Source organism: Atractosteus spatula, chromosome 17 (genome assembly GCF_055471065.1).
Source record: "Atractosteus spatula isolate fAtrSpa1 chromosome 17, fAtrSpa1.hap1, whole genome shotgun sequence".
Lineage (NCBI taxonomy): Eukaryota > Metazoa > Chordata > Actinopteri > Semionotiformes > Lepisosteidae > Atractosteus > Atractosteus spatula.
This window is the reverse complement of record NC_142722.1, coordinates 6452907-6479515: the sequence shown is the minus strand read 5'-3', so window position 1 is coordinate 6479515 and position 26609 is coordinate 6452907. Positions and strand designations below refer to the sequence as shown.

The 26609-nt window shown below is 40.3% G+C and overlaps 1 protein-coding gene across 3 annotated transcripts; it reads right to left on the bottom strand.

Moving 5' to 3' along the window:
* Positions 1–494: 494 nt before the first annotated feature.
* On the bottom strand, positions 495–25993 carry tango2 (transport and golgi organization 2 homolog (Drosophila)). Of its 3 annotated transcripts, none has more exons than XM_088936068.1 (9): positions 25920–25993; positions 20725–20860; positions 15177–15265; positions 10057–10176; positions 8577–8691; positions 2436–2503; positions 1447–1594; positions 1042–1151; positions 495–773 (listed from the first exon to the last, which is right to left on the bottom strand). In XM_088936068.1, the coding sequence occupies exons 2-9, from the start codon at positions 20778–20780 to the stop codon at positions 760–762; spliced, it is 720 nt and encodes a 239-aa protein (XP_088792194.1). In that variant the 5' UTR covers positions 20781–20860; positions 25920–25993; the 3' UTR covers positions 495–759. The 3 variants fall into 3 exon arrangements, with proteins under 3 accessions (XP_088792194.1, XP_088792193.1, XP_088792195.1); XM_088936067.1 differs by having other exon boundaries at positions 1047–1151; XM_088936069.1 differs by lacking the exon at positions 1042–1151.
* Positions 25994–26609: the final 616 nt, after the last annotated feature.

The following is a 26609-nucleotide window of genomic DNA, read 5'->3' as shown; positions in this document are numbered from 1 at the left end:
TGGCAGTTCGAATGCCATAAAGGAATTAGCTTTGTTATTTAAATGAAAAAAGTCACTCCTCAATGAACCAAAACATACTGCATCGTAGAGTACAATTCCTAATTAGTTCACAATATAAATAATTATCCTTATTATTTTCCATTCATATTTGGCTTACTAACACTTGCAGGGCCCTAAATAATAAATCTTCCTGAGAGGTGACCCTGGAATAAAGGTTTATATGTTGAGGAAATTAATTATGCACCTGCTTTCAGCCTAACCTGAAGCCCAATGTGAAAGACAGGAAGTGCACATTGGGACCACTTCCTGTATTACTCTGATAGTTTACGGATGCTGCTCATTCCAGCTTTCACTCATATCTTGGCTTAACTGAACAACCTCCAGTTTAAACCAAAACCATCTTTGAAAAAGGACAACACTCAGGGTAGTGAAACCCCTTTCCTGCACTACAGCATCTTAACATTAAAGTCTTATAAAGAAAAATAAACATCTTCCGTGTACAGATATTAATTTTTAATGAGTGGATTGGGTAGGATACCATTAAAAAAAGATTTAGCATGTTGTCCCAAGCCTGTGGCCTGCGCTGTAGCTCAGAAAGGCACAGATTATCTCCTCCACAGCCTAAACTCAACATGCAGCCTCCCATCCTCCCTCAGTCAAGGAGTTTAAAACTGAAAGAACTTGTTTTCCACTGGCTGATGTCCGAGTTGAGCATGGTGCGCTCTGTAAAAGTGACATTCCCATTTGAGTCAATGAGGATCACGGTGTTAGTCCTGCAAAACAGGGGAAAGGAAAACCAGTCAAAAAAACCATCCGCGCACTGTGCATTTTAACCTGCATGGCTGTGCAGATCTGATCTTAATTTTTTCCCATTTCGCAGGATGACGGAATACACATTGAGGTGAACTGGATTAGGTGGAACAACAATGTAACGAAAAACAAAGCATTTAAAGAGTCTGTTTAATACTTAAAGAGACGTATTACACTATTAACACTCCTGAGAATCTAGACAAAGAGAAAACATTTACTCAGACATCCCACCTGACCTTGTGCCATAATTTGGAGATCGAACACATACTGCTGACAGAGCAGGAAGTGTTGAGAGGCGATATCCTTCCACCTGGCTCTTAAGAGTTGGGTCTGGCAGTTGTCTGCAAAACGGAATGATTTAGCAACACTGAGTCTCTCTTACTGGGACTGAAACAGACTCCAGTGGGGAAAGGGGTAGGAGCAGTACAGTAAAAGAGAGAATTTACTGACGAGAAGGCAATTTTGTCATTTTCACAATTACACATGTGCATGCGTGCACACACTGAATGGAAGATTCCCCAGTTTCATGCTCTGTGTCCATCATCATGACGTCTTGTACTTTTGAGGTCCTTCCCCACGGTTGCTCTAATGGTCTTACAAACACATAAACTTTGCCATCTCTGTTGGCAGACTCACGGCTCTTCGTTGTTCAGGATGTGCAGGAGCTCTTGTACCATGCGCTCAGGGGGCAGGTTCTGATCGATCACGCTGCTGAAAATCCTCTTCCCATATTGCAGCTTCTTCCACGGTGTTTCCAAGAGGGAGTTACTGAGCCCATAAATACCTACAGGAGGCATTACAACACAATCACGCTTCACTAATCGCAGTTCACACTTCAGATGGGATTAGCAGAGTCCCCGAAAACAATCTGTGACAGTAGATTGTCCCAGTTCTATTCCAGCTTCCTGGAATAATTTCAACAAAGCATCTCTCCGTTTTCAAGCACTAGCAAAGGAATTTGATTAGGTAGCCTCTTTTTACTGTGTTACTCTTAATCATTTAACCCCCATGACGTTTTATTTTTATTGTAACCAATATGATTTCAAATTGTGTTGTAAATTTCACTTCAGGCAAAGTTATTTTTAACTCTAGGGTGCTATAGTGAAGATGATACGGGTGACAAATGCCCTGTTAGAAAGTACTTGGCTTCTCTCCACAAACCAAGCTACTCTTGACAGAAACCAGGCCATCTGAAACTGAAGAGGCTTCTGGTTTCATTGATGAAAATCTATGCAAAGGTAAACAAATGCGATGAGCTCAGGCCTGGCTGATAACAGTGATGCCTATGTAGAGAGAGAGAGACATACAAATATGGAGTGCATGCAGTTGTGAATGGGGACCTTTGAAAGTTTCATAACATATGACAAAATACACACAATCAAATCATCGTTGGGATTTAAGTGTTCATTTATACTTGATAATTTAATGAGGTTTTATTGATGAAAGGAAAACAATACTTGTGCTGAATCCAGGCACCATCAATGCTGTGTGGTTCTGCTTTTTTCTTTACAACATCAGGTGAAAGGCCTTGAAAACAGACTGCACAGACACACAAATGTATATGCAAGCACACAGAAAATGTGTGTTGGGGCAGAAAGATGTCAAAGATCCCAGCAGAAACAAACCTGGTTTGAGACAGATGGGCGCAGGGTTTCCTTTGTTTCCATAGTAACAAACTGTGTCTTCTTTGGCCCTGTACCAAACAAGACGACAAGATTTAAGATGGTTACTGAGGTGATGAGTACTTTCAAAATTCCTCTCGAGTCTAGTATTGAAGATGTACACCCAAGAATTCTCTAAATGCAACCCTTTGAAGCTATGCTCTTTCACTGTCCATGCCAGGAACATCTTAAGCATCTGAAGAATACCTAATTGTGTGCAATGTGTGGGCACTGTTAAAAGGCATACAGTCTCTGAAGATCAGGGCACATCAGAACATATTTAATATTGTTCTTAACAATCATTGCTTCAAAGTATTTAATGTGGAATCACTAATTTGGGTTGATGAATGGCATACCCTCAGTGCCCAAAAATACAGAGAAACAAACCATCACAAAACTTTTCCATCCAGAGGGTGAATATAAGCTTACTTTTACTTTTCCTCCCAGGTCACTTTTTCAAACCATTACCACTTATTTGCCCAGATAAACAGAAGATTGTATCTTTTTCTGTGCACTTCACTGACGTCCCCATTACTTTCCCTTAAAACGGGAGATCAAGAAAGCCACTAAATAATGAATTACAGCTAGTGCAGCACCACAGAGTAATTACACATGGAGCTGAAAACTGTAGCTCCTGGCATTCGTTTCATGGTGTTCCTAGCTGAATGAGACCTTGCATGTTTAGCAGCAGCATTATTCAGTGTCACTCTCAGTCTCTGGGTTCACCGAAGTAAACACATTTTTTGGGGGGCTTTGTGGTTCAACACAGGGAGTCGGTTTTTAAAAACCACTGAGCACTAACACAGCCATGAAGTTGTGTTCCTTAACTTCTATAAAGAACTTCAGATGCAGAACCTGGGAAAATAAATTAGGTTGACATACAGGCTCAACTTCTCTTCCTAGTGATAACTTCTTCTTCCTAAGCACCGATTAATTATGAGCACATATGCCTGTCCAGGCTGGTAGGTTTTTAATGCCATGGTAAAGCAATTAGCCCCAAATATACAATGGAATGAAGAATATTGCTACAGCTACAGCTGAAAAATCCTTATCTAAAGTAAACATCCTTAAGCAAAACAACTGAACAGGCAGGTCAGACTCCTGTGCAGAAATAACAGTAAGCATATCGATCAAAAGATAAGTTAAAAATCACCCACCGATTTGACAGTTTCAGCCCATGAACAAACTATAGATTGTTTATTTAAGACTTCGAAAGGAAGTTTAAATTATTTAGACCTTTATTGAGCATGATCTAGAACCAGTTTTTAAATCAACCTCCAACACATTCCCCTTGACATTTTTATCTTATTAAAGCAGTGGGGACTTGCATTTAAATTGACAAGGACAGGTTTTGATCTACAGAGCGTGTTGTGATGCACTGTGAAGCGCAGCTACAGCTTCTTCACTTTTAGCATTTCAATAGGCCTAAGTTTAATGTAACACTTGTTTCCATCATTTGTTCCCAGCATGTCCTGAGCCTTTCCCTTTGAATCACAGGAGAAATACCACGGAAGACTTTCCAGGGTCTCTACTGCTGTACGTGTGGCTCAAATCAGGCATGATGCACTATTTAACCTTCGTTTTGTGGGCTTTTATGTTCATGTGATTATTATTTGGCAAGCCAGACAAACTCCACCAGATCTGACCCTGTCACCAACTTTCACGGCTTAATATGCTGTCTGTACACTGAACCGATGCACTTTCAAACTATTACAGAATGTTCCTGGTCTTTGATCGCACGCTCATTGTGTAATGTTCCTGCCTGTGGGGTGGAACACATTGCTGGAGGTTTTTCTTTTTAAAGCAGTTTTTACATTCAGGAAATGGTGATAAGAATATCAAAACAACAGCAAGTCGGGCTGAAAGGGAATTTGGCAATCACATGCAGCCCACAGGAGGCAGAAACACAAAGCAGTGAAAATTATATAATAACATGCAGGGTATTTTGTACTGCACTTCAATGAGAAACTCACTGAATAATAATAAAACATTGTACATACAGCACTTCACAACTGTTTTATACTTATAAGTTCATTCTCCTCCACACTCTTACATACTCTTCAAACTATAAACAAAGAACAAGGCATGGAGTTTTTCAAGACAACAGATTCCTGGCAGGAATCAGGGTTTACGGATGCCATAAAAATGAGGAGCTATGCAATGTTACTGTGCACTTAAAAAGTACTTGTTTACAATTTTAACATAAGATACTGTTTACTGGTGCCAATGAGTTCATCCATTACATTTCTTTTAACATTCACTCCAGACAAGGTTAATATCCACTGACTCGAGCACACTGCTAATGTAGCACCCAGCCATAAATTGTGACAAGAAATCTGAACCAAGTAATTACAGACACATACGTTTAACTTCTGTTATATGCAAGGCTACGGAAAAGATAATTACAACTGTACTAGTGGATCTTGGGAAACTTTATATAATGAAAGGGAAATGGCTCATGTAATGAATCAGTATTTTACGCAGGTGTTCACTATGGAAGAAGTCAACAACATGCCTCAGGCAGTAATGGAGAACGTTTTTTACTAAATAGCATTAGCACTGAAGAGGCAGAAGTGTTTCTGGTACTAGAAATGCTCACTAATAGTTCCCCAGTGCCCAACAGTATCCTACTAATTGTACTCAAGGAAATAGGAGATGTTATTCAAAAGCCATCGATGTAAGACTCATAACAGTCACTCAAGACAAGGGTAGCACCCATGAACTGGAGAACTGCTAGGTCCCATCTATGAGATACGCAATTATAAACCAATAAGTCTGATTTCTACTACATGTAAGGCTATGGAAACAATTATTAGAGGTAACTTTGAGGATCACTTTATGAAAATCATAGACTAAGGAATGCACAGCTTGGATTTAGGAGAGGTAGGTCTGGCCTATGTTGTTAAGAGCTTTATGAACAAGCACCAGTAATAACAGCGGGTGCTGGATCAATTAGTTACTAGATTAACTGAATGGCCTCCTCTCATTTATAACTGTTTAAATGATTGTCTGTATAGCAACAGGAATCCAGAGAATAGTCAACATGGATCTGGAAAAGGTAGGTTTTGCTTTTTTGAATAAACAACAGCATTAATAGATTAAACAGAGCATGTGACATGGTATATTTAAACTTTCAGAATGCTTTTGATAAAGTTTCTCATAGAATATTCTCAAATTTCAGGCATTAGGCATTCTAAGGCATTTTCTTTGTGCCGAGAATTGGTTAAAGTACAGAAAACAGTGTACAATAAGGGGTGAATGCTCAGACTGGAGTGAGCACCACAGGGATCTGTATCTGTCTGTATTCGTCTAGAGTTAGTAAACAAGTCAAGCTTTCAGATACTAAAATAGGAGGAACAGCAAACAGTGCAGAAGCCACAAAGGAAATTCAAAAAGATTTAGAAAAAAACTCAAGATTGGGCCAACATCTGGCAGATGACACTGAATGTAGATAAGTGCAGAGTATTACTTGCAGGCGGAAAAAAACAAACTATAAACATAAGAGGAGAAAGGCTGAAATTGCAGCAGCTGAATAGGACATGTGGTGATGTGGTTTTGATGGCAGTTTTCAGTCCATCTTTTAGAAGGAGATAGAGAAACTACATTTAATGGGCATTCAGTTTTGTTGCTATAAAAAAGAGGAATGGAATAACAGTATAGGGATGTCAAATTCACATATAAACCACTTATAACTCTTTATACATGAAGAGAACTTTAATACAGTGTGAGTAAACTGGTATTAAAAAGTCCTTATCCATGAATAATAATTACATGGTAATCCAAATATACTGCAGACTGCATGTGGCGTCATTACATCAGACCTTCATTTATTGTTCCTTGGCTATAGATAAAAGATCTTGAGATGTAATTTGCGGTTCAGAGATGTGAAAATTCAGCACTCGCTGCAAGATATAACTATTGATCCTCTCCCTCCTCCCAAAACAGCCATCTGCAATAAAAAACTTTTGCGCTGTCTGCACAGATATCATTTTTGTTTCAATTGCAGGGGGAAAACTAATAGCTCTATAATGAGGCTGTTTATTAAAGAGGTAAACAAATAAATTGTAATGACAGTTGCCATTTTTCTCTCTTCCATTACACTGAACACAGCACCTATCTGTCAGGATCCATACATCTCCTCCCCAGTACATCAGACAGAGAGCACCCAGCAGACAATGAGAAATTGAATGATTTCAGCTCCAGATGATGGCTCGGCTGTGGCATACATCATTACCGAGGATGAAAAAGAAATTGCTTTTCTCAACCAATGCCTCAATGGAATTTGCCATTTGCTTCTTTGACTGTTTATCACGCTACAACCACGACATCTTACTTAAACGAGATCATTTGAATTTCTAAACAGCTTTCCACTAAGACACTGGAGCCTGCAGAGACCAGCCTAGACCATTTACTTGAAAATCAAAGTGGTTCACAATAGAGAGAACATCAGTGTGTTTGGTTATGGAGGGAAAGCAAGCAAATGACATGTTTAAAAACTTGTCTGTAATATGCTATACTTCCCTAAACCAACATCACCAGGAATTAGAGATATGTGGTACGCTGGACAGACAGACCTGACTGTATACAATAACAGTTTTCATGCCAGTGGTGTAATGGCGCAAGGATTTATTGTGAAACCTTGTTGAAGGTCTTCCAAGTTTTTTCACTAAAAAGCATTAAGTCATTAATAATGATCCTGAAACTTTTTCAACATTCATCATAATTTCAAATTGTTTTTTACATGATGATTTCATAAATAATATTTTGGAAGCACAACTTTATACGAATCATTAAACATGAAACAAGGCTATACGTACATCTTAGGACCTCTCCCTTCAATTCTGGGAAAGGGACCAGCTTTGACTGCAATGTCCACAGACATGCCTTCTTGTTTAAATAGGGGGGAAAAACAGAAAGAATGGAGGACGCAGCTGCATAACAAGTTCTTGCACTGAGCACTCTAAAGTTTTGCTAAATACAGAGAAATGTCAGAGTAATTAATGCAAGACCGGAGCTCAGACAGCCTCCTCACATCTGTATAAAGCGCTCTAAAAAATCCACAGCTCCAAAGCCGTAAGTTGAATTTAGGTGATCAGTGGACCTACCCAACTGAAATGCACATACTTTTCAGTTCTGAAAACCCTATGCAGGAAAGCACAGGTAAGATAAGATCACTTTATTAGCCATATACAATTTCTTGCATTAGGAATTTGTCTTTTTGCATACCCCAGCTTGTCTCTCCATGAGACACACAGGCACACAGACGAGGAGAGAGAAGCTTGGGGTCAGAGCGCAGGGTCAGCCATTTATACGGCACCCCTGGAGCAGTTGGGGTTAAGGGCCTTGCTCAGGGGCCCAGTGGAGTAGGATTCCTCTGCTGGCCGCAGGATTTGAACCAGCAACCTTCCGGCCACAGGCGCAGACCCTTAACCACAGTTACGGAAAGGAGCCCTCCAGCTTACCCCAGAAAAGAAACAGCAGGGACTCACCCAGCATTGCCCCTGAGGCTGCAACCATACAAGAATGTGGCAGCCTTGAATGTGAACTAATAATAAAAAAGCAATTTGAAAGTAATCAATCCAAACTTTAAAGGAGCTTTATGCAAGAAGATTGACCTGAAACATAATGGCTTTATTTTTACAAACTTGGTGCTTTGGGTACGTTTTGACATATCAGTGGGGGCTGTGTGTGTCCCTGTGATTTCTTTTCCCTTAAAAAAGAACCACTGCAAACTCTGAGAAACAGTACAACATCCCGAGGGAAAGTTCCACTTCAAGGAAGGTATTTGTCTTGTACTAGGAATGCTAATTTATTTGTTATGTGTTTATTTCTCTTATACTAGGTGGGTAAGAGCACATGGAGTACATGCATGGTATATTTAAATGACCTTTTGACTCTTGGCCACATAGAGTTAACTTGCTCTCTCCAAACCAGCCAAGCAGAAGATCAGTAGTGAAGTACAATACATAATTTCTAACGTGGTCTGTCTCTTAATGTTGATTACAAATCCTCTCTTCAGGGACTTTTGATGCCTGCCTTGCTCCTGCTGTCACCTTGCTTTAATCAAAAACTTGACATTCGTTTTCTGCTTAGTTGATTACTCACTTGAACTCCCCAGCGATCAAATTAAAGCCATTGTACAGATGCCCTTCAGAAGATACTTTCTTCAGATAGGAATAGCTGTCCACATTCTCGGTCAAGAAGTTTGACACCAAAAACCCTGCAAAAATAAGCAAACAATGTGATGCGAGACAGGTACGTTGTTGTTAATTTCATCAATCCGACATGTGATCTCAGCTCTCCTATTTCTGGGCAATGTTGTACCAATTACAAAACTCATCTCGCCTGAAATGAACAAAAAGTGTAAAAAGTAAAGTAATGAGAGCTTGTGGACTCAGAAGTACCTAACATCAAACTCTGATATCTACAAAATTAAGAACCAGTAAGGTTCTTAACAACCAATAAGGTCAGGAATTTGGTCATTCATTTAATTACCATGGAAAGTTTTCATCCAAATACAGGTAGTTAGAATTGACCTTAACACAGGCAAAACAAGAATAACAGCCCCATCATACAAAGACTTTTTTTCTGCCTCCTCTCCCTCTACACAGATTATTCAGTCCTGCATGTCTCCTGATCAATGCTGCTATATAATCAGCCTACTAAAGCATTAAAGCCATGAGGGGAAAGCATTATCTGGTAAAAGTTTTAAAGGCTGTGATCATTCTTGGGTAATTGACATCCTTTCGCTTGCACTAAAACTTCAATCACTTGTTTAACTTTTTTCTTCACCACTTTGGCTTCTAGCTGTCCGTCATCAATAGGGTCCTGAGCTGCTTAGCGTTTGGATATTAATTCACAGTACTTCAAGGCCTGGAGAGGAAACGGCTGAATCAGAGACCTTTAAAAAAAAAAACCCAAACACACAGCATCCCACAACTCCAATAAAGACACCCTGCTTCAGGGTATAGCACATCTGTGAGGCCCAGCTGAAGAATGAGTGGAGAGAAGATTGAGCATCTGCTATCAGACTGAACTAGATGTTGACTCTCAGACCCATTGGGGGCTGCAAACACAGATATGTGCTTATTCATTTTTCAGGTTAATGCAATGGGAAGAAAAGTTGCTCTGCTGAGAACTGTCAGAGAAAGAGAAAAATACATTTTGCTGTGTACCGGTGCCAGATTCTCCAAGGCTTACTTGCTATAAAGCTATAAAATCACCAACTCAGGAGTTCAAACTGGGGGCTGTATGAAGCAAGCAGGGGGAGCAGAGACCTTTGGGAGCAGTGCAGCATTGCAGGGAGACACAGAATGACATCTCAACGACGTGGAGAAGCAAACAAAATGTTAAGATGCGCACGCATAACAGCTACTTGAAGGATCACACTTAAGGAAAGACATGGCTGTACTTGAGATGATATAGAGAAGGACAGCTAATCCCAGGACTGAGCTGCTTGAGCTGAGAAACGAATAAGGCTGCATCTTCTTGGTCTTGAGCAAACAGGAACAAATAAAGAGGGAATCTGAGGGCAGATTACGAACAGCTTCTTTGTGCTGCCTAGCCGCCCTGACCAGAGCCTCACCTCTGCCCTGGGCATCAGGGTTCTGTTTGGCCTCCATGTAATTGGTCAGCGCTGCAAACTTGCCCCTCTTCGTGATCCCAAGCCATGACCCTCCTTCCTTCCCTTCTTCCAAGTCTAGCCCTGTCACAGAAACAGGCCGTGAACCTTGAGCAAAATGTTCTAGTGACCCCTAAAATATAGGGACTTGCTGAGCACATTTAAAAAGAAAAGCATGCACATGTACATACAGTACACCAAACGTTTTTCAATGTTTTGTGCTTTTTAATCTCTTTTAAGAAAAGAGATTTTAGTTTGATATCCTCTCCATACACAAGAAGGGAACCATTTGTCACTCACCTGGACATCTGTATGGCTAGTGTTAGCATACAATCCAGACGCCAAAGCAATGGGCGTTTATTTAATATCAACTTGAACAAAATAGGAGAAACCCCCACTGCATACTGTAGTCTGATGAATCTAGGCATGGGGCTGGTACACCAACACATTTAACTATGTGGTTTAATTATGCAGTATTTAATTTTCCATAAAATGGGCATGGAAAAAGGTTATGTAGTGTAAGAGTAAGTTGTTCATTAAAAAAGTGTTGTTTCAACCCTTTAAGACGACACCCTTCTGGTTGTCTGAGATTCTGCTTTTTTTTTCCCCTTGGGTAAAAACAAAAGTATTAAAAAGCTCTGAAAAAGCCAAGGTGATTCTCAGTTCTCAAAGGATGACTGAGCCAGCAGTCTCAAACAACTATTTTGTACTGTTTCTGCACGCACTAAAAATACTTGAAAAGGTCAGAACACAACTTAGCAGACAGCAGAGGATGCAGGTCATACTGTAGTTTTCTCCAAAGAAATGACAGAAGTCATTTTTGTAGGTATCAGTATTACAAGCTCACTTATTTCTCACTTATAATCAACTTAAAGTGCATCAGTGGTTGATACAAACAGAAACCACAGTTCTAAGTCTTTATATATTTGAGATGTGCGATTTAATATGGTGATGATGCCAGCAAAATTATTCATAAAGCACACTTCCTTATATTAATTATGTAATAAATACAGTTTAACTAATATGTCAAGTCATGGTTGCACTGCAAAATGCAATTTGTATGTCAGCATGTTATTTTGAAAGCAGCACCAAATGATAATGGAACACTGCAGTGAGTTAAGTGACAAACACTATTGTGCTTTCCTTTTATTCAAACCCCATCTTACCACTTTTTCAGAATGCAGGGATATATCAGATTGATTCCTCTCGTGACCTCATGTACAAAATATCACGAGTTGCTAAACAAAAACATCTGATGTTGACATTTTCAGATAAAACACATTTTCAGATACAAAAATAGGAACCATGTTCTCATAAAAGTAATATGTTGACTGTGAACAAAGGATGCAATATGATAACTATACACATAAACAATGGAAGTCTCATTATTTGATTTTATGCATGATCAACAATCGCTCAAAAAATATTTCTAAGCACTGAGACAACATTGGAGAGACTGCTGTTAAAGGGGTGCTGTACTCACCCTTGGGCAAAGGCAGTAGAAGCTTTGAAGAAGAAGAGTGATTGAAATGAATCCCTGTAAATCCAGCCTCTCCTGCATCTTTGTTAGCATTAATGGGCTCACACTTTGTAGTACTAAACCTCACCATGAGAAAAGCACACACAAAGCTGGCAGCGAAATGCACAAATTGCTGAGCGTGGTCAAGCTTTCACCTTCAATTATTGGGCTCTGCATTTTTACAGACAGTACTAAGGTCAGAGCAAATTTGCAGGGCCTGTCGGTTTGCTCAGGCTGTCTGGTAGCGTATAACAACCCTGTGTAATGGGAGAAATGCTTAAAATATTCTCTAGAATGGTGCAGAGCTGCAGTGCACTGACTCACATATTGGTCAAGTAATAATATGGGACATTCTGAAACACCTGGGACTTTCTGAGTCTTCATATATGAAGTCGGGAAAAATAGAAAAACAGATTTGGCATCAGCAAAGGTAGGGCCAGCACAAGAAAGCAATGAATTTAGATGCTAAAGAAGGCTGTGTACCCCATTACAATATGGAAAGTTATACTACACACCCATAACTACGAGCACAAAGCTTGATTCAAAACCAATACCAACTCCTGGTATACAAAAAGAAACTTAAAGTCTCGTCTCATCTGTCTGTTCTAAGACATAGATCTCGGAAGGAAAGCAGGTGAAGCATGAAAGGTATTCTGGGAAAATAAAGTGTACATCAGTACACTTTCTTACTCTTGATGTGGACAGGCAAGTGAACTGTGAGCCCAAACTTACGTAGTTCTACAATAGCTGACTCCATCACTAAAAATCAGGATCTACATGAATCCCCTTGGACCACAACGAGAGCAGCAGTAATTTATTCCTGCCACTGCCAATACACTTATCCATCAATGAAAAGCCTCTTCCCAGAGCTTCAAACTCTTTTTAAACAAAAAAAAGACTGATGAAGAACAGCTGAGAGTCCCCATTTTCCTTCTGAAGGACGAAAAAAGTGTTAATCGATTTTCTTGTTTGGTCTGATTGAGAACCTGAGAGAGGCAATCAGTCAATTACACATCATTGACTTCAGAGCTCACCAACGATCTGATAATGAAGAACTGTTTAATATTTACTAAAAAAACCTGAAAGATTGTTTTTTTCCCCCCCAATTGTAATTTTCTGAAGCTTATTTCAATATAATAGCAAAGTGTCCTAAACATAGAATGCCTAAATAATTAAGCTATAATAATTGAGGACCAATAATGAAATACCTATAAAGAAAACAGCCATAAAAGGATTTTGGCTCAGTTGGAAAACTTAACAGTAAAACTGCAAATTAAACAAAAAAGCCTACACTAAAATGATTCATCAGAAGAAAAACATCAAAACTCACTTCCAATTTTATTTCCATATAAACAGTACTACTTTTAAAGGCCGCAGAATATGTTTATTCCAAAAAAACAGCATTTCCGATGTGTGCTCCTCATACAAGTTTGGTCTGACCTTCTACAAAGTACAATCCCAAACCAGAAGAAAAAGACCCTAAACAAGAGCATTTTAGCATTTTTATTATACTCCCCCAACTTTATGTGGCTCACTTTTTAATCAGGTAAAAAAAAGCTCTGTAAAGTAATTAAATGAATAGAGTTGAAAAACCAATATACTATTTAATTGATTGTATATAGTGTGGTGCTTTTCATCCTAAAGCATCCCAGATCACTTCACTGTAGGCAGTGCTAAACTTTTTGACCAATTGACTTTAGGGAGGTCAGACTGTGCAGCCAGCAAGCTGGGGTTAACATCCCTACTCTTTTGAACAATGCCATGGGGTCTGTAATGATCAACGATCTTTGTTCATGTCTCATCAGCAGGATGGCACCTACTGCAGCCTGTTCCTCACTCGCCAAACTGGGGCCTTGGCGAGGAAATTCTGGCTCAGATGGTAGAGCGTCACCAACACCACTCACGGCGGCATCCGTTACCAAATGAACATGGGGACCCCCAAACAATAAAGGGTTCACTCAGGGCGCAGATATCACTGGTTCAAATCCGGGCTTTGCCACTCCCCACCTGTAACCAGATTCCTCAAGCAGCAGCAACACCATAGCTGGAACGGCTGTAAGCTTGCAGTGTTGCCAGCGAGAGCTGCAGCGCTCCTCCAAATGATGCCCACGCTGCTGTAGGTGCTGAAGGATTAGCCGTGCGATCCGGAATTGGATAGCTCCAGCAGGGCACATTCTGAAGGAAAGTGCAGCCCACTCGTCTAAACAAGGGTCTCAGCAGCTCATAAATAGTATAACCCATATCGTGGCAAGGGAGAGAAACTGACTGGGGGCAGGGGCATAAAAACAGCAACAACAAAAAAAAGTAAATGTGTACGTGTATACAAATATTTATAAGGAAAAATTGGAATGATACGCCCACTGTAATACAACTTAATAGGCTAGCCATTTTGAGGCACGTATTAAATAAATTAGGGATAATGCAGAGACCAAATTGTACTGTTTTTAAATAGGATTTTAAAATAATCCTATTAAACTGCTATTACTAATTAAAAAAATACGTTATGCATTCAAAGGGATAAAAACTCGATATTCACAAAAATAAAGAATCCTAATATGAAAAGGTTTGCTGTGTTGTTTCCACTTGAGCCACACATGTCAATTTTTTGCTATGCATACATGCAGCATCTGGCTGTGACCGAGGGAGACCAGAGAATACAAAGACCCCATTAACTTCTACATCACACTCCTTACCGCTGGGGCAGGAGCTTATTATCCTTTGAATGGGTAAAAGCCACAGATAATACTTGACTACTGTACAGCAATGCAAAGAAAATAAAGGGATCTAAAACATTTAAATCAATCTTCCACCTGCCCAGTGTAAATGAAGACATTTAAAGGTGGCTTTCTGTCAGATCTTTAAATATGTATTCACAGCCTCTTTTGTCAGTCACAGATATTCACCTTGCTAGCTGGTGAAATCAATTCCTCCAGAAGTTTGTGAAGGCTTTCACATACTCCAGTGGAACTGCCATATATCTGATGCTATTACTAGATGTCGGGGGGGGTGATACTTAGATCAAACCCATGATTAAATTGCATGACTTAATTCAGACAACATAATGAAAAGCACGATAAAACTATCACTTCTATTCAGTCCTGCGCCCTTATCATATTCTGAAGGATGGCAGAGTCGACAATGGAGACAAATGTACCGAGAAGACATTAAACAGCAATGCCTTTAATGTACAGCAGGAGACACTCTGCTCCTAATTCTTCTGCCTATAACAACCTTGTCTCCTCTATATCACAGTGTCAGCTCTGCAATGGGAGACGATATTTCAAAAAGCCACAGACAGTACTTGAGGCAAGGTTATAATATTCAAGAATCCCATCATGCCTTCTTTTTCCAAAGTGCTTATTAAAGGTTCTAATAAAAAAGTAAAACATCTTTTTACAAATTCTAATACAAAAGGTTAGCTCATGCAGAAACCAGCGCCGGGTTAAGCAGATGCGTGCAAATAGTCGTCAGACACAAGCACAGATTCAGACACTCAGCTGCAAAATTATCCTGTGCATGTTCCTTCGCATCTCAATGCAATTGTGCAGTTCAGCTCTGTCCTTACCGCTGAGCACCTCGTTGTTGATTCCCCAAAAATGTGCAATCTTGGATGGCCGGTTGTAAAGTTCATCTCTGTTGGCGGCCAAAATGAGCCTAAAAGATGGAAAAACAAAGAAAAAGAGAAAGGATGTTTCATGTCTCCTGCAGTGCTCATGAAGGCCAATCCAATAATAATAACAGCAGCTTTAGTTGAGAAAACAGGTTACCTTTGACAATCAATAGTGAGAATCAAACAAATATTGTTCCTATATTCATGTAGGCTATCAGCAAAAAAAAGTATATGGATTTTGGATACTCATGAAAGTTTCAGGCATCATAAAGCCAGTAATCTCAGGGAGTATAGATTACTATATCACCACCTTAGAGAAAGGGGTGATTGTGAACACACAATGGATGATGTGTATATAGTTGACATTTCTTCCCATGGTGGAATCTCTTGTTGATGGCAAATGCTAATCAATGCATTTTGTGCATTCAATAAAAGGTCAGTGTAACAACTACATAAGGAATTATTCTTTTTCCTAATAATTTTATGAAAGAGTGATATTTTTGGATGATCAAGATATGTTAATTTCACGATGTAATTTTTTCCTGAACAAATACAGTATGTTAAAACAGTTAGCATTGTGCTGCCCGGGGGTCAATGTCAGACCCCTGGTGCTATCTGTGTGGAGTTTGTATGTTCTCCCCGTGTTCACGTGGGCTTCCTCTAGGTGCTCCGGTTTACTTCCACAATCCAAAAACATACCGGTAGGTTAACTGGCTTCTGGGAATACTGGCTTTTAGTGTGTGTGTGTCTGTGCATCTGCCCTGTGATGGACTGGCGTCCCATCCAGGGTGTACCCTGCCTTGCGCCCACTGCTTGCCAAGATAGGCTCCAGCTTCCCCGCGACCCTGTATTAGATATTAGATATTAGATGTACCAATTTAATCATTTTTGAAGTTTGTTTATTCACACTATCCAAATATTTTTTTACAGGGAAGAGAAAACTTTTGCTTTCATACTTCAAAGAAGCACAGCGCCAACAGATCGTTTTTTTTTCCCCTCCCTGTGCTAATTTGTATGCCGTGTTTCATGCCTAATAAGAAGGAAGAGGGGGCGCAGCGCTGCAGAGCTTGCTGAGGGATAGGTCATACGCCGCGGTCATGAGCACAACACACAATCAATCATTCACAGAGAGCTCCATCAGTGTCCTGCCGATGCCGGGCCACCTGAGGCAGCGCAGTGGAGCTTCTAAAAAAAAAAACGACCAAAAAATGAAAATACAATCCAATGAGAATTTCTCACAGGGTGCTCCTTCCAAATGTACCGCGCATCTGCAATGAAAATGCAAACAAGAGGCCCTTTCCTGCAGAGAAACCTAAGCAACACCTCCCTTCCAAACCCCCCTGAGGCACAGGAGACAATCTTAGTAACACAGGGAAGTGGGGCCTTTCTCAAGGTGTGAGAGCATCCCCTCTCTCCGCTGCTGAGAACGGAAGTGCCAGCCAGCCTTTCACAAAGCCTGCTCTCCTTGCCAGGGGGTGCAGCAGCTCTCGCAAGCGGCCTATTAGACAGTACGTTTCCCCAGCTGGGGAGCGAACGCTGTAATTATACTTCCTCATTATGATAATGAATAGGCCGATCACTTAAAATTGATCCAAGCTGCCAGTGGCTTTAGCGCAGCAAATTACGCGATTAATCCCTGCACTTCACTTGCCCTCGCCAGCAGGTCCTGCGTGCCACAGAAGTACAGTTGGCTCCGCCAGCACAGATTTCTGATTCCTGGCTTTCGTTTGTCTGTAGGTCGAGCGGAGAATTTTCTTCGCCACCACAATGTGTGAAACCCTTCCATTCTCCCTCCTGCCCTTCTAGAAAACTGAGGGTGCTTGCCTGACACGCCTGACGGCTGACACCGTTAACAAGGACAAATGGACAGATGACACTGTCGAGCCACGCAGTCAAAAGGCCTGTCCATACTATGAATTCAAACATTTGCAAGGAAACAAATTCAACTGAAAAATACATTTATGCCAAACAAATTTCTCTATACAGAAAGCTGCACATGCAGGCTGATGAGCCTTTATTGCTGATGCTACTAATGCTGTGTTTGATGCTAATGTCCTGAGACTTTCACTAGCGTTGCACAACTGTCGCTTATTTAGTATTTCAATGGTGCGTGACTTGGTGACTTAACATCAATGCTCAGCAACAGTCCATGATATTTTTTTTTCCTTCTCCCGTTGCTGCCATCCTTCCCAGATCTTGGTTTAAACTTCATTTTGTGACTGTGCTGATGTTGCAGAAAATGTTTCATTACGCTTATCCCGCTCTAGGGAATAGTGCAGAGATACAGGATCTGCATCGCTAACTCTAGCATTTATTACCAATGGCGAGGCCCTCCGGAGCACACGAGGCTCGTTTGAGAAAGGCAGGTCGTAGGTCACAACCAGGATCCCGCCTCTGGTACAGGGGCTTTACCACTCTTGGGATGGGACTCCCAAGTAGCTCATCTAGTAAAAGCACTTCCCTGGAGAACAGGTAGGGCCCTAGGACCCAGATGCTGCTGGTTCAAGACTGGCCAAGGTCTCTAACAGGTCCACAGAAGGTTGGCTGTGCTTTAGTTGGACCAGGCGTCCTTGGATTTTGGTGCAACAGCAACTTCTGAGACCTGCCTGGATCGAGTCTGTGCTCCATTTTGTGGAGCTGCTCCCAATCCTGATCCTGGAGGCTGACACACCTGCCGATTGTCATTCCAGCCACTAACTAAACGGCGCTTCCCTGGAACATGTGCAAGTGGTTCCCCCGCCCGGGCTCGGAAGTTTTGAAATGACACTTTTACGGGGGAGATCCAATAGCTAAAAGGCAACCTCCGACATGTTTAAGAGCCAAAAACAATCAAACAGTTCAAATGAATCCTGTCAGGTCAATTAAGGGTTCAATGGTACAACTGAGAGCTGGGCTTCAACAGAAACTGACAGGTGTGTGGGATTCCAGGACCAGGACTGGCGAGATCATAAGCAGTTCTGCTAGGCGGAAGCACACAGCTCCTCACTCCCCCAGTGTCCTGCATGGGCTGTAGCAGCAGATACTAGGAGATACAGAATCAGGGATTCTGTGAGGAAATAAAATCGAAAATAACACAAGACAGGGTTAATGCACAAAGCACAGTCCAGTCTGTTATGCACTAGTGCACAGTTCCAGTCAAGGGGAACAACATTCTTTTTTCTTTTCAGCGGTCAGGAATGCTGACTATTTGTAATGAGCAGACTTAAATCTGCAGTTGATGAAAGGAGTGACCTCAGCATGTTTCTGAGAATAATAAGAAAACAATAAAAGTACCAATGTAAGTCAGTGTCACCCTTACTCCCCTCAAGACATCTGTCACGAATTACAGTCAGTCAGTAATAATAAAGCAACTGATGTCACTGTCAAAAATTTAATAAGAGCTGAATAAATGTTTCTAATTCCAGACAGCATATGTAAAACCATTCACTGCTTATTCCCAATAAGGGTTGTGTTAAGAAGCCTGGTGCAGGCAAATTATGTAGGCCTAAAGGCCTGTACTTCCAAATTCAATGCCAGGCAGATATTCAGTGCATATTGCACAGATTTCATAGGGCTTTTTTTAAAATGTAACTCCAATGAAAGAATAACCTATAGATGCACAGTAGCTGCTTTGAAGCAAGATAACTGAACTGCTTATGGTGCAAGCTGTGTTCCGATGTCAGCGGGTGATGCCCCTACAATTCCCTATGCTGACAGGTATTCAGAATCGGAAGGGTACGAGTGTACGCTAGCAGTTCTTCAAGGAATAATCACTGACTCCCTCTTTATATCTTTTGCCATTCATTGTAGCTGCCCTGTAGTGGAGCTCCCATTCATCTTAAGAAAGTGATCGGTTAAAAAACACATACATAATGCTGACCTAGAGAGGGCAAACACAAAAGCATCACAGACTAATGGATACAAAGCAATTTCCAATGGTGTGTACTGCTAAAAAAGTCAATTGATTCCTAGACACAAAAAGGGCTAATGATTCTTCACGTGTGCATCATTATCTGCTAGGCCACTGATTAAAGCACCAGAGAGATCGGATTACTAGAGCTCAGAGCCTTTCCTAGAACAGTGGTAGTATGAAAAATATGCTCTATCCTGCCATTCCTCACTGTGGATCTCGGCACAGATTATGGAACCTGAATTGCTGAAAAATGTTCTTCTCAGATAGGAACATACAGTGCTCATTTTCATTTGACACTAGAGCTGCAGTAAAGCTTCTGTACTTTAACCATTCCTGTGTTATCAATGCTGTCAGCTTAACTTAATATGTGAATATATACCTGTTTGGAATTGAGACTGAATTTCTGAAACCTAAGAAATCAATTTTTTTCAGGTTAGAGAAGTCCATTGCTAACAGAAACACAATCACACAATCAACAAGTCACCTTTTAATCAGCTCTTTTGACTACAATACAAGTTATTGCAACAACCTAGAAATGATGAGTTCTGAGGTCAAATGAGAGTGGCAGAAAATAATTCAACTTTGAACTCATACCTCAGCACTGCTCTAATTATACTAATGAATAATAAATACTAAACCATACCTCTTAGAAGCACCGAGCATGGGATTATTAAATGCATGTCTGTAAAATGCAAAGTCAGATGCATTGACTTTTCTACCTCTGACCTGCAAGATTCCTCTTGGGAAAAGATTAGCTTTGACTGAAAAGGAAAGGTTAACAAAAGGAGACTCTTTAACCTTGTGATCTAGAGAATGTATGAAGGCTTATTTAAACAGACACCATGAATGTGACCACTGAGAGCAGAGAACAGGGCAGCTTCAGCTCTTTTCTGACATTTCTTAGGCCTTTTGGTTCTTCAGTAGATCTCACATGAAACTGATCTTTGTGCATCTGATTTGCTTGATACTTGATGCTTACTGACCACGGTTTCATATTTATGCAGTGTACTTTCATTATTACCAGTCCATGGTATTAAGTTCAGTTTTTTTTATAACTGATATGTGGGGAATATTGTAAAAAAAAAAAGGTAAAATCAGTTAATTTAGATTTTAGAAATTATGGTACACAAATGCAGCTCTGTGTTACAGTTCTAGCGGCAGATCAAAAGCTGGGACCCTTAAACATCCATGCATGCTAGACAATTTAGTGTCTATGTTTACAAATCATTCGAACATACAGTGCCCTCCAAAAGTGTTAGACATCATAAAGTCCATGTGTTGAAAACGTGTACCCAGTGCAGAGACAAGCTCTGAAAGCCCGAATTGAACCCAGCACCCTGGAGTGGTAAGGCAACAGTGCCAACTACCATGCCACTGTGCCATGTTTACTTCAGACTAGTGTCCAGGATATAGGACTGGATCTTCTCTCGGGAGATCCAAACACTCCAAGGAAGCAAAGCCCAACCTCCAGAAACACTTACATTAAAACCACCAAGATCCAACTACCACTAGAAACACAATAACACATTACACATGTCTCCCTGCCCACTCCGTAGGATCACAGTGGATGCAAATGTTTTGTTTTTTTTCCCCCAAAGAGGACATTGTCACCTGTACGCAGTCTTGGAGGCAGGGCGAGGGTCGAACTTGAAGAAGATGATACACATGTGGGCCTCAGGGAGGGAGCACTGCTTCAGCACGTCTTACTTTATTAACCGAGGTCACAGCAGGGTCATGTTGAAGGGGCCTGAGAGAGAGAGAGAGAAGTTATGACCCCAGGGCTCCTGCCACCCTGGCCAGGCTACAGTTCCCTGCTCAGTCACATGACTGGGGGCCAATATTAAATTCTGGCAGTCCACCATAGGCCAGTCAATGTCTTGCTGCTACTCTGTTGTTCCTCACATAGCATCCCTTGTTGAGAAAACCCACTGCAGCATATCAGATTTTACATGGAAGAATTACAACTGACCCATATGGATCACTGTGGTTTGTCGGAAACAATAAATTTGGAACAGCTGCAACTCCTAAGCCCACTGGCATTGACTAAATTAAACCAATATATTTTCTAGGATAGATATGCAGTCAAATTTAACTCTGCATTTCGTGCTAACCATCAAGGCCAGAGTGATTTCATATGGTGGTGTTAAACTTTGTCTGATTGATTATCCACTTAACTCTTACAAGTTTACAATTTTAATTTAAAATTAAATATCATGGAAAATTAAAATTATCCTGAGATTCCACAGTCAAAGAAATATATATGACTTTAATTTTCATATGCATTATTTGATACCGACATAAAATACTGCTCACAATCTGGGTTGTGGCAAGTCGTCTGAATTGCAGCTGAAGAAAAGGGAATGTAGAAGGTCATGTTAAATCATTCCACTGCTTCCATTTAGGAGGGGAGAAAAATGAAAACCGTCTCCCGAAAATGACTGAAATGACACATTTTTGTGTACCTGAACTTTTTTTTTAACTGGCAGTGCAACAGGTTTTAGGAAAACATTATAAATAAATCACAGGCAACAACAGCAGACAAACACTGCAAGGATATTAAACCCAATAAGATTGAGAGGCTGTTAGGTTGTATCTTAAAGTGCCGAGATTAATAACTCCAGCGAATCCAAGTTCAGCATTCTGCCAAAGAGCTGAAATACCCAAATGATGGGAATTCTTCACACGTTATTTTCCTTCTGTGCTTTCGCTTTTCCCATTTCATCAGAAATGTACATTTGCCCTTTGAGGTTTGTCTATTAATATTACAGCCGACAGGCTCTGCCAATGCACTGGCGTGCCCAGTTTTAGTTTTAAATCAACTACTAATGTCAAGTAAAGAAGAATTAGCCCTAGGTTACCATCTTGAAGTACGAATAAAATTGCACATTTTACTGCAGCTGATATTTTAAAAAGATTATGTCAAAAGAAAATCAGACTCTGCCTTTTTCAAACCGAGCCCCTGTAATAAAAAAAGAGAACTTCTTGCATGCTTCTGTTACTCTACTCACAAAGGCCATGACTAAGGGACTCAGAACATAAACTATTGTATTTAATAAAATAAGTATTATTAAAAAAAAAAGAACAAAAAGAACTATGCAAAATTTAGATTGAAATGAAGGATGTGCGGTTCTTTTAACATAAAGCGCCTTTGGCCTTCTCCATACACAGGCAGAATAACAAACTTTAAGCTGCTTAAAGAACACTGAAAAGACTCATCACAGTCATCTGGCTGGCACTGCTGGAGTTTACTGCTCTAGATCAAAACCTCTAGCCTTGAAAAATCCCCAAAGTGAGTGAAAGTGAATTAAACCGAGCCCTGTGGATACCCTGCTGAAGTACAGCAGGATAGGGGACTCGGATGACACCCCCAGCTTTCCTGCTTGATCCATTCTGGAGTTTCTGAGCTGCAAGCTCTTATATAAGCCAGTGAGACAAACTCAGGCACTGAACATTTCAAGCTTGCTACCTTATTTTGAGCAAATGCGCAGAGGTAGTCAAAGGCAATTTAAATGAAATTAACCACAGTACCTTCCTGCTCCAGCAGCACGCACCATACAAGAGCCTACAAGCTCTTAAAAGCTGAAACGCACCCAACCACTGTGTCAATTAGGAGTTTTATCTGCGGCCCAGAATTGAGCGGGGCTGGGAGCAATAGAGGCTGAATCGGATGTTCTGTGTCTGCTTCAGGACAGAGAGGGCAATGTCAGACAAGCTTATAACACAGGGGAAAGAGATCCCGGTGACAGATTGAACTGCCGGCTGTGTTAGACAGCCCTGTGACAAAGGTGATGGGAGGGCTTCTGCAGCGCTGTGTCTGATCACCAAGGGGCACACGTGCTCAAGCTGCACCAGGAGGAGTGCCTTCACCGCACTCCTCAGAAGTGACCTTAAATATAGCGCGATCCAAATCAGAATTAAAAACGGATGCGCACACTGATGCGAGCTACTTTTTACGGTGATAAAAAGAAGCAATTAAATGCACTTGGGACCCCTCTTCTTTCATCTTGAGCTCCTGAGTTTTTCACGACTTTCAGTTCAACAAAAGTGCTGGGTGTGGTGTCACAGCTCCCTTTGCAAGGCTTTCCGAAATCTCTGTCATCAACCAACGTCAGGAAAGGCTTAAGATGATAAAACCCTATGCTTTGCAACAGAAGCCAACACTGGAGGTCAAAACAAGGACAAATGATTTGGTTCTTGGGGAAAAAAAACAAACAGATGGATATTTAGTCATGAGCAATTATGTACAGCGGTATTTTTTTTTAAAAAAAGCCTGAGACGCAACAAGTCAAAAACAGGGAATTTACCAAATAAGAGTAAATCCAGATCAACAGAAATAAAATGAACTGCTAAAAAGTGTTAAGCAGTAGATCTGAAAGAATATGTAAAAGCAGATCCAACTTGTCTTCGTTTTTTTATTTTAAAGAGCCTGCCTCCAAAAAAAACTAAAGAACATTTCACCCCGAGATGAAAGCCACATTATATGGGTCACTACTGATTCAGCGCTGTAACAGACCAAATAAAGGGCTTTGCACTTCAAATTCTACATTTCCTATTAAAAAGAACCAAGCAATTTGTGGCAGCTGTGTTCCATCTCATCGACAATAGGCTTCTAGAATGTAGAATGCATTGCATAATAGACAATTCTGTAATCTCTTGCTCTCTGTGGTCAGCAGTTTGAACGAACGGTACTTTCAGACCATTTAATTAGGAAAAAGACTCAATTTACACAAAAAATAAAGGAAGACAGCAGGGAGAAAAAAGAATCTGTTTTTTTTTTATCTGAGGGATAACTACAAAGAGTTCGACGACTCAAGTTAACCTCTTTCTGGCAATGCACCAGAGTAAAATGACCTTATTTTGGGAAATTTAAAGAAGAAAATCAAAATCTGTTGAGTCTTTCTTATGAATGGATTAGGTACTTTTCAGATCCTAAAATTCGAAATAAGGAGAGTTAGATGGCATTCAACAGGTCTGATTGCCTTTCATTTGAAGTACAATGCAAATATACAGATATGTTCCCTGTCAAGGTTAGATCTTAAACAAACTCTTGACTGAGTGATGAGCCAATGAAATCCACAATATATTCCACAGATAGAACAGATACAAGGCTGCCTGGAGGGCTTTTAACAAAGACATTAGGTCACATAGCTTTTCAGTTATGAGCAAATAACAATTTCCAGCATTTCAGCCAATTTCTTCTTATATTAATAATAATTTACAAGCACAGTATGCCAAAACATTGGATTCTACATATATCACTTTTTGTCAGATAATTCTTCACTCACTCCCCCTGCAGATGATGAAAAACATTTCACAATGAGTGGTTTCCTGATCGCTTAGTGTAGTTTGTTCATGTGTGCAATTCAACTGGTCACATAAGGAATCTGACATTTAGTCTAGTAATAAAACAGCATATTTGAAAACAAAAATTTGAAGAACGTACAAAGAATGCAGGAATTGCAAAACTCTGCCCTTTCTCCTGCTCACTTCAGATGAGAGTCTATTCTTCCGTCAATAAAAAAACAGCCATATCGACTGGCTTAATTAATCAAGCCATTTTGATTATTTTCACTTCCTCCAAACAGTTGCAGATTTCAAGTTATACTCTACTTGTACGCTTTAGCAGATGAGGTAACTCGAAATAACCGAGTAACAAAGTGGGAACTGGTGTGTTATGTAACTAGCTGACAGCAGGCTACCCATGATGAGGAATTGAAGATTATAACCCCTCATGTGTTGGTAAAACCTTTGTGAGAATATCATACAGGGAGGAAAACCAGCCTCCTGCAAACATATGGCCTTGCATGTACAGCATACTGTAGATTCCGTCAAGTGAGTGATATGCACTGATATGACAGACCTCGCAAGCACGGTTTTTATGGGTTTTCTCATAAATCAAACTATTTGGTTTTGAAAAGCGACGCCTACACTTTACAATTATCTTACTTCTATGTTCTGAATTACTGCAATTAAAACGGCATAGAATCACAGTGTGCTAACTGGCATATATGCTAACAGATTCGTTATAACTGCACTGCGCTTTCAATAATTGAGTTATGTATTTCTAATTTACCCATCTAAAACACGTCGCACACCTGTTTCTTCTGACGTGTGCCCGAGATGTAGCGTACTAGGTACACAGAATTGATCATACTGGATCATCATCAGAAATCATAAACTCTTTGCAAATAACGTCTTTAAGCTTCTGTATTGAAATTTATGTGATATCTGTTTTCATCTATCTAATGGCGAAACTACCTTTCCCTACCGTTTTGACAGGGGATATGCATTAATAAGCATAGGGGATAAGCATCAGTCACGCCTCGCAAGTTTAAAAGCACGCTCACAGTCGTATTATATCGCAGTACTGTGTACCAGTTTCAAGCGCTTGGAAAACAGCCGACTTTTTCTAACTGCTTAACAGACAAGGTAGCAAATCCTATTAGGGTTTATTACCTCGTCCTATTCTTTTTTCAGAACAATTTTTGACACTGTTAAGATGAAAATAGAATTGTCTGTCTTCAACACAAAAGCAAAAGTCAATCCTTCATAGCTTCTCCGTCGCCTTGCACTATTGGCAATAGTCTGCTTCAGGTAGTTCCAGGGAGGTAAACATATCTGGAGCTAGAGAATGTTTTATTTCTATTTCCCTTAATTGTTAAACAGATAAAGAAACCACCACCTCCCTGGAGGGTGACCGCAGAATGCAGTTTTAACTTCCTGCCCTTTTTTGTTTTTGCTCACAGTCAGGATTTATTTTCTTGCTCAATAAATAATTTGCTTTCAACCCGTATTTTGTTACTCACAGATCCGATTGCTGGCAATGATCAACACAAGAAGTTAAATCCCACAAGTTACCGTTTTGTTTTGGGAGGACACAGCAGCAACGCGCGCTCTGATTGGCTGCGTATGGAGGGGTTATGACCTCACTCTGTTTGCCCCGCCCCTCTGTTTTTTTTGCTGATCAATGATTAATTGAGGCGCTGGTAATAACAATCTTTATTTTATGTACCACCTTTTGAAATCCGCTGCTAAATTTCAGAGCGGAGATGGCACATGGTGCTTAAATATCTAAATGTGATCTGACAACGCTTTAAACAATCGGCCATACCAATAAACTATTTTCCGCTGAATCAAATAAAAATAGAGACATCTGACCCATGCTTTTCCTCAAAACAAGTGAATGATATCCAAATTGCAAGGATTGTTTCTGAATTCTGAAACAAAACTGGATTTTTGACAGTACCCGAATAGTTTAAAATAATAATCTTGCTTCAATCCAGGATCAGTGATAATGAGAGACTACAAAACGTGTATTAAAAATAAGGCTAGTGCAAGCCTTTTTATCACACGCAGGAAAATTATGATACGTTATAATTATGTTTCAAAATCCCATTTTGATAAGACGGATTTCCGAAGCTCTTTTATTTCCCTCAAACAGATTTTAGTTTCTGCAGCAGCAGGTGCGGAGCTTCGACAACAGCGACGTGTCGGGA

Bases quoted from the DNA above. Each gene is read 5' to 3' on its own strand.
- tango2 (XM_088936067.1), bottom strand. From the start codon at position 20,780: ATGTGTATCATCTTCTTCAAGTTCGACCCTCGCCCTGCCTCCAAGACT. The intron at 1,595-2,435 runs GTTTGTTTCTGC...TGCCTCCTGTAG, and splicing joins GCCCATCTGTCTCAAACCAG to GTATTTATGGGCTCAGTAAC. The intron at 1,152-1,446 runs GTGAGTCTGCCA...TCCGTTTTGCAG, and splicing joins ATCCTGAACAACGAAGAGCC to ACAACTGCCAGACCCAACTC.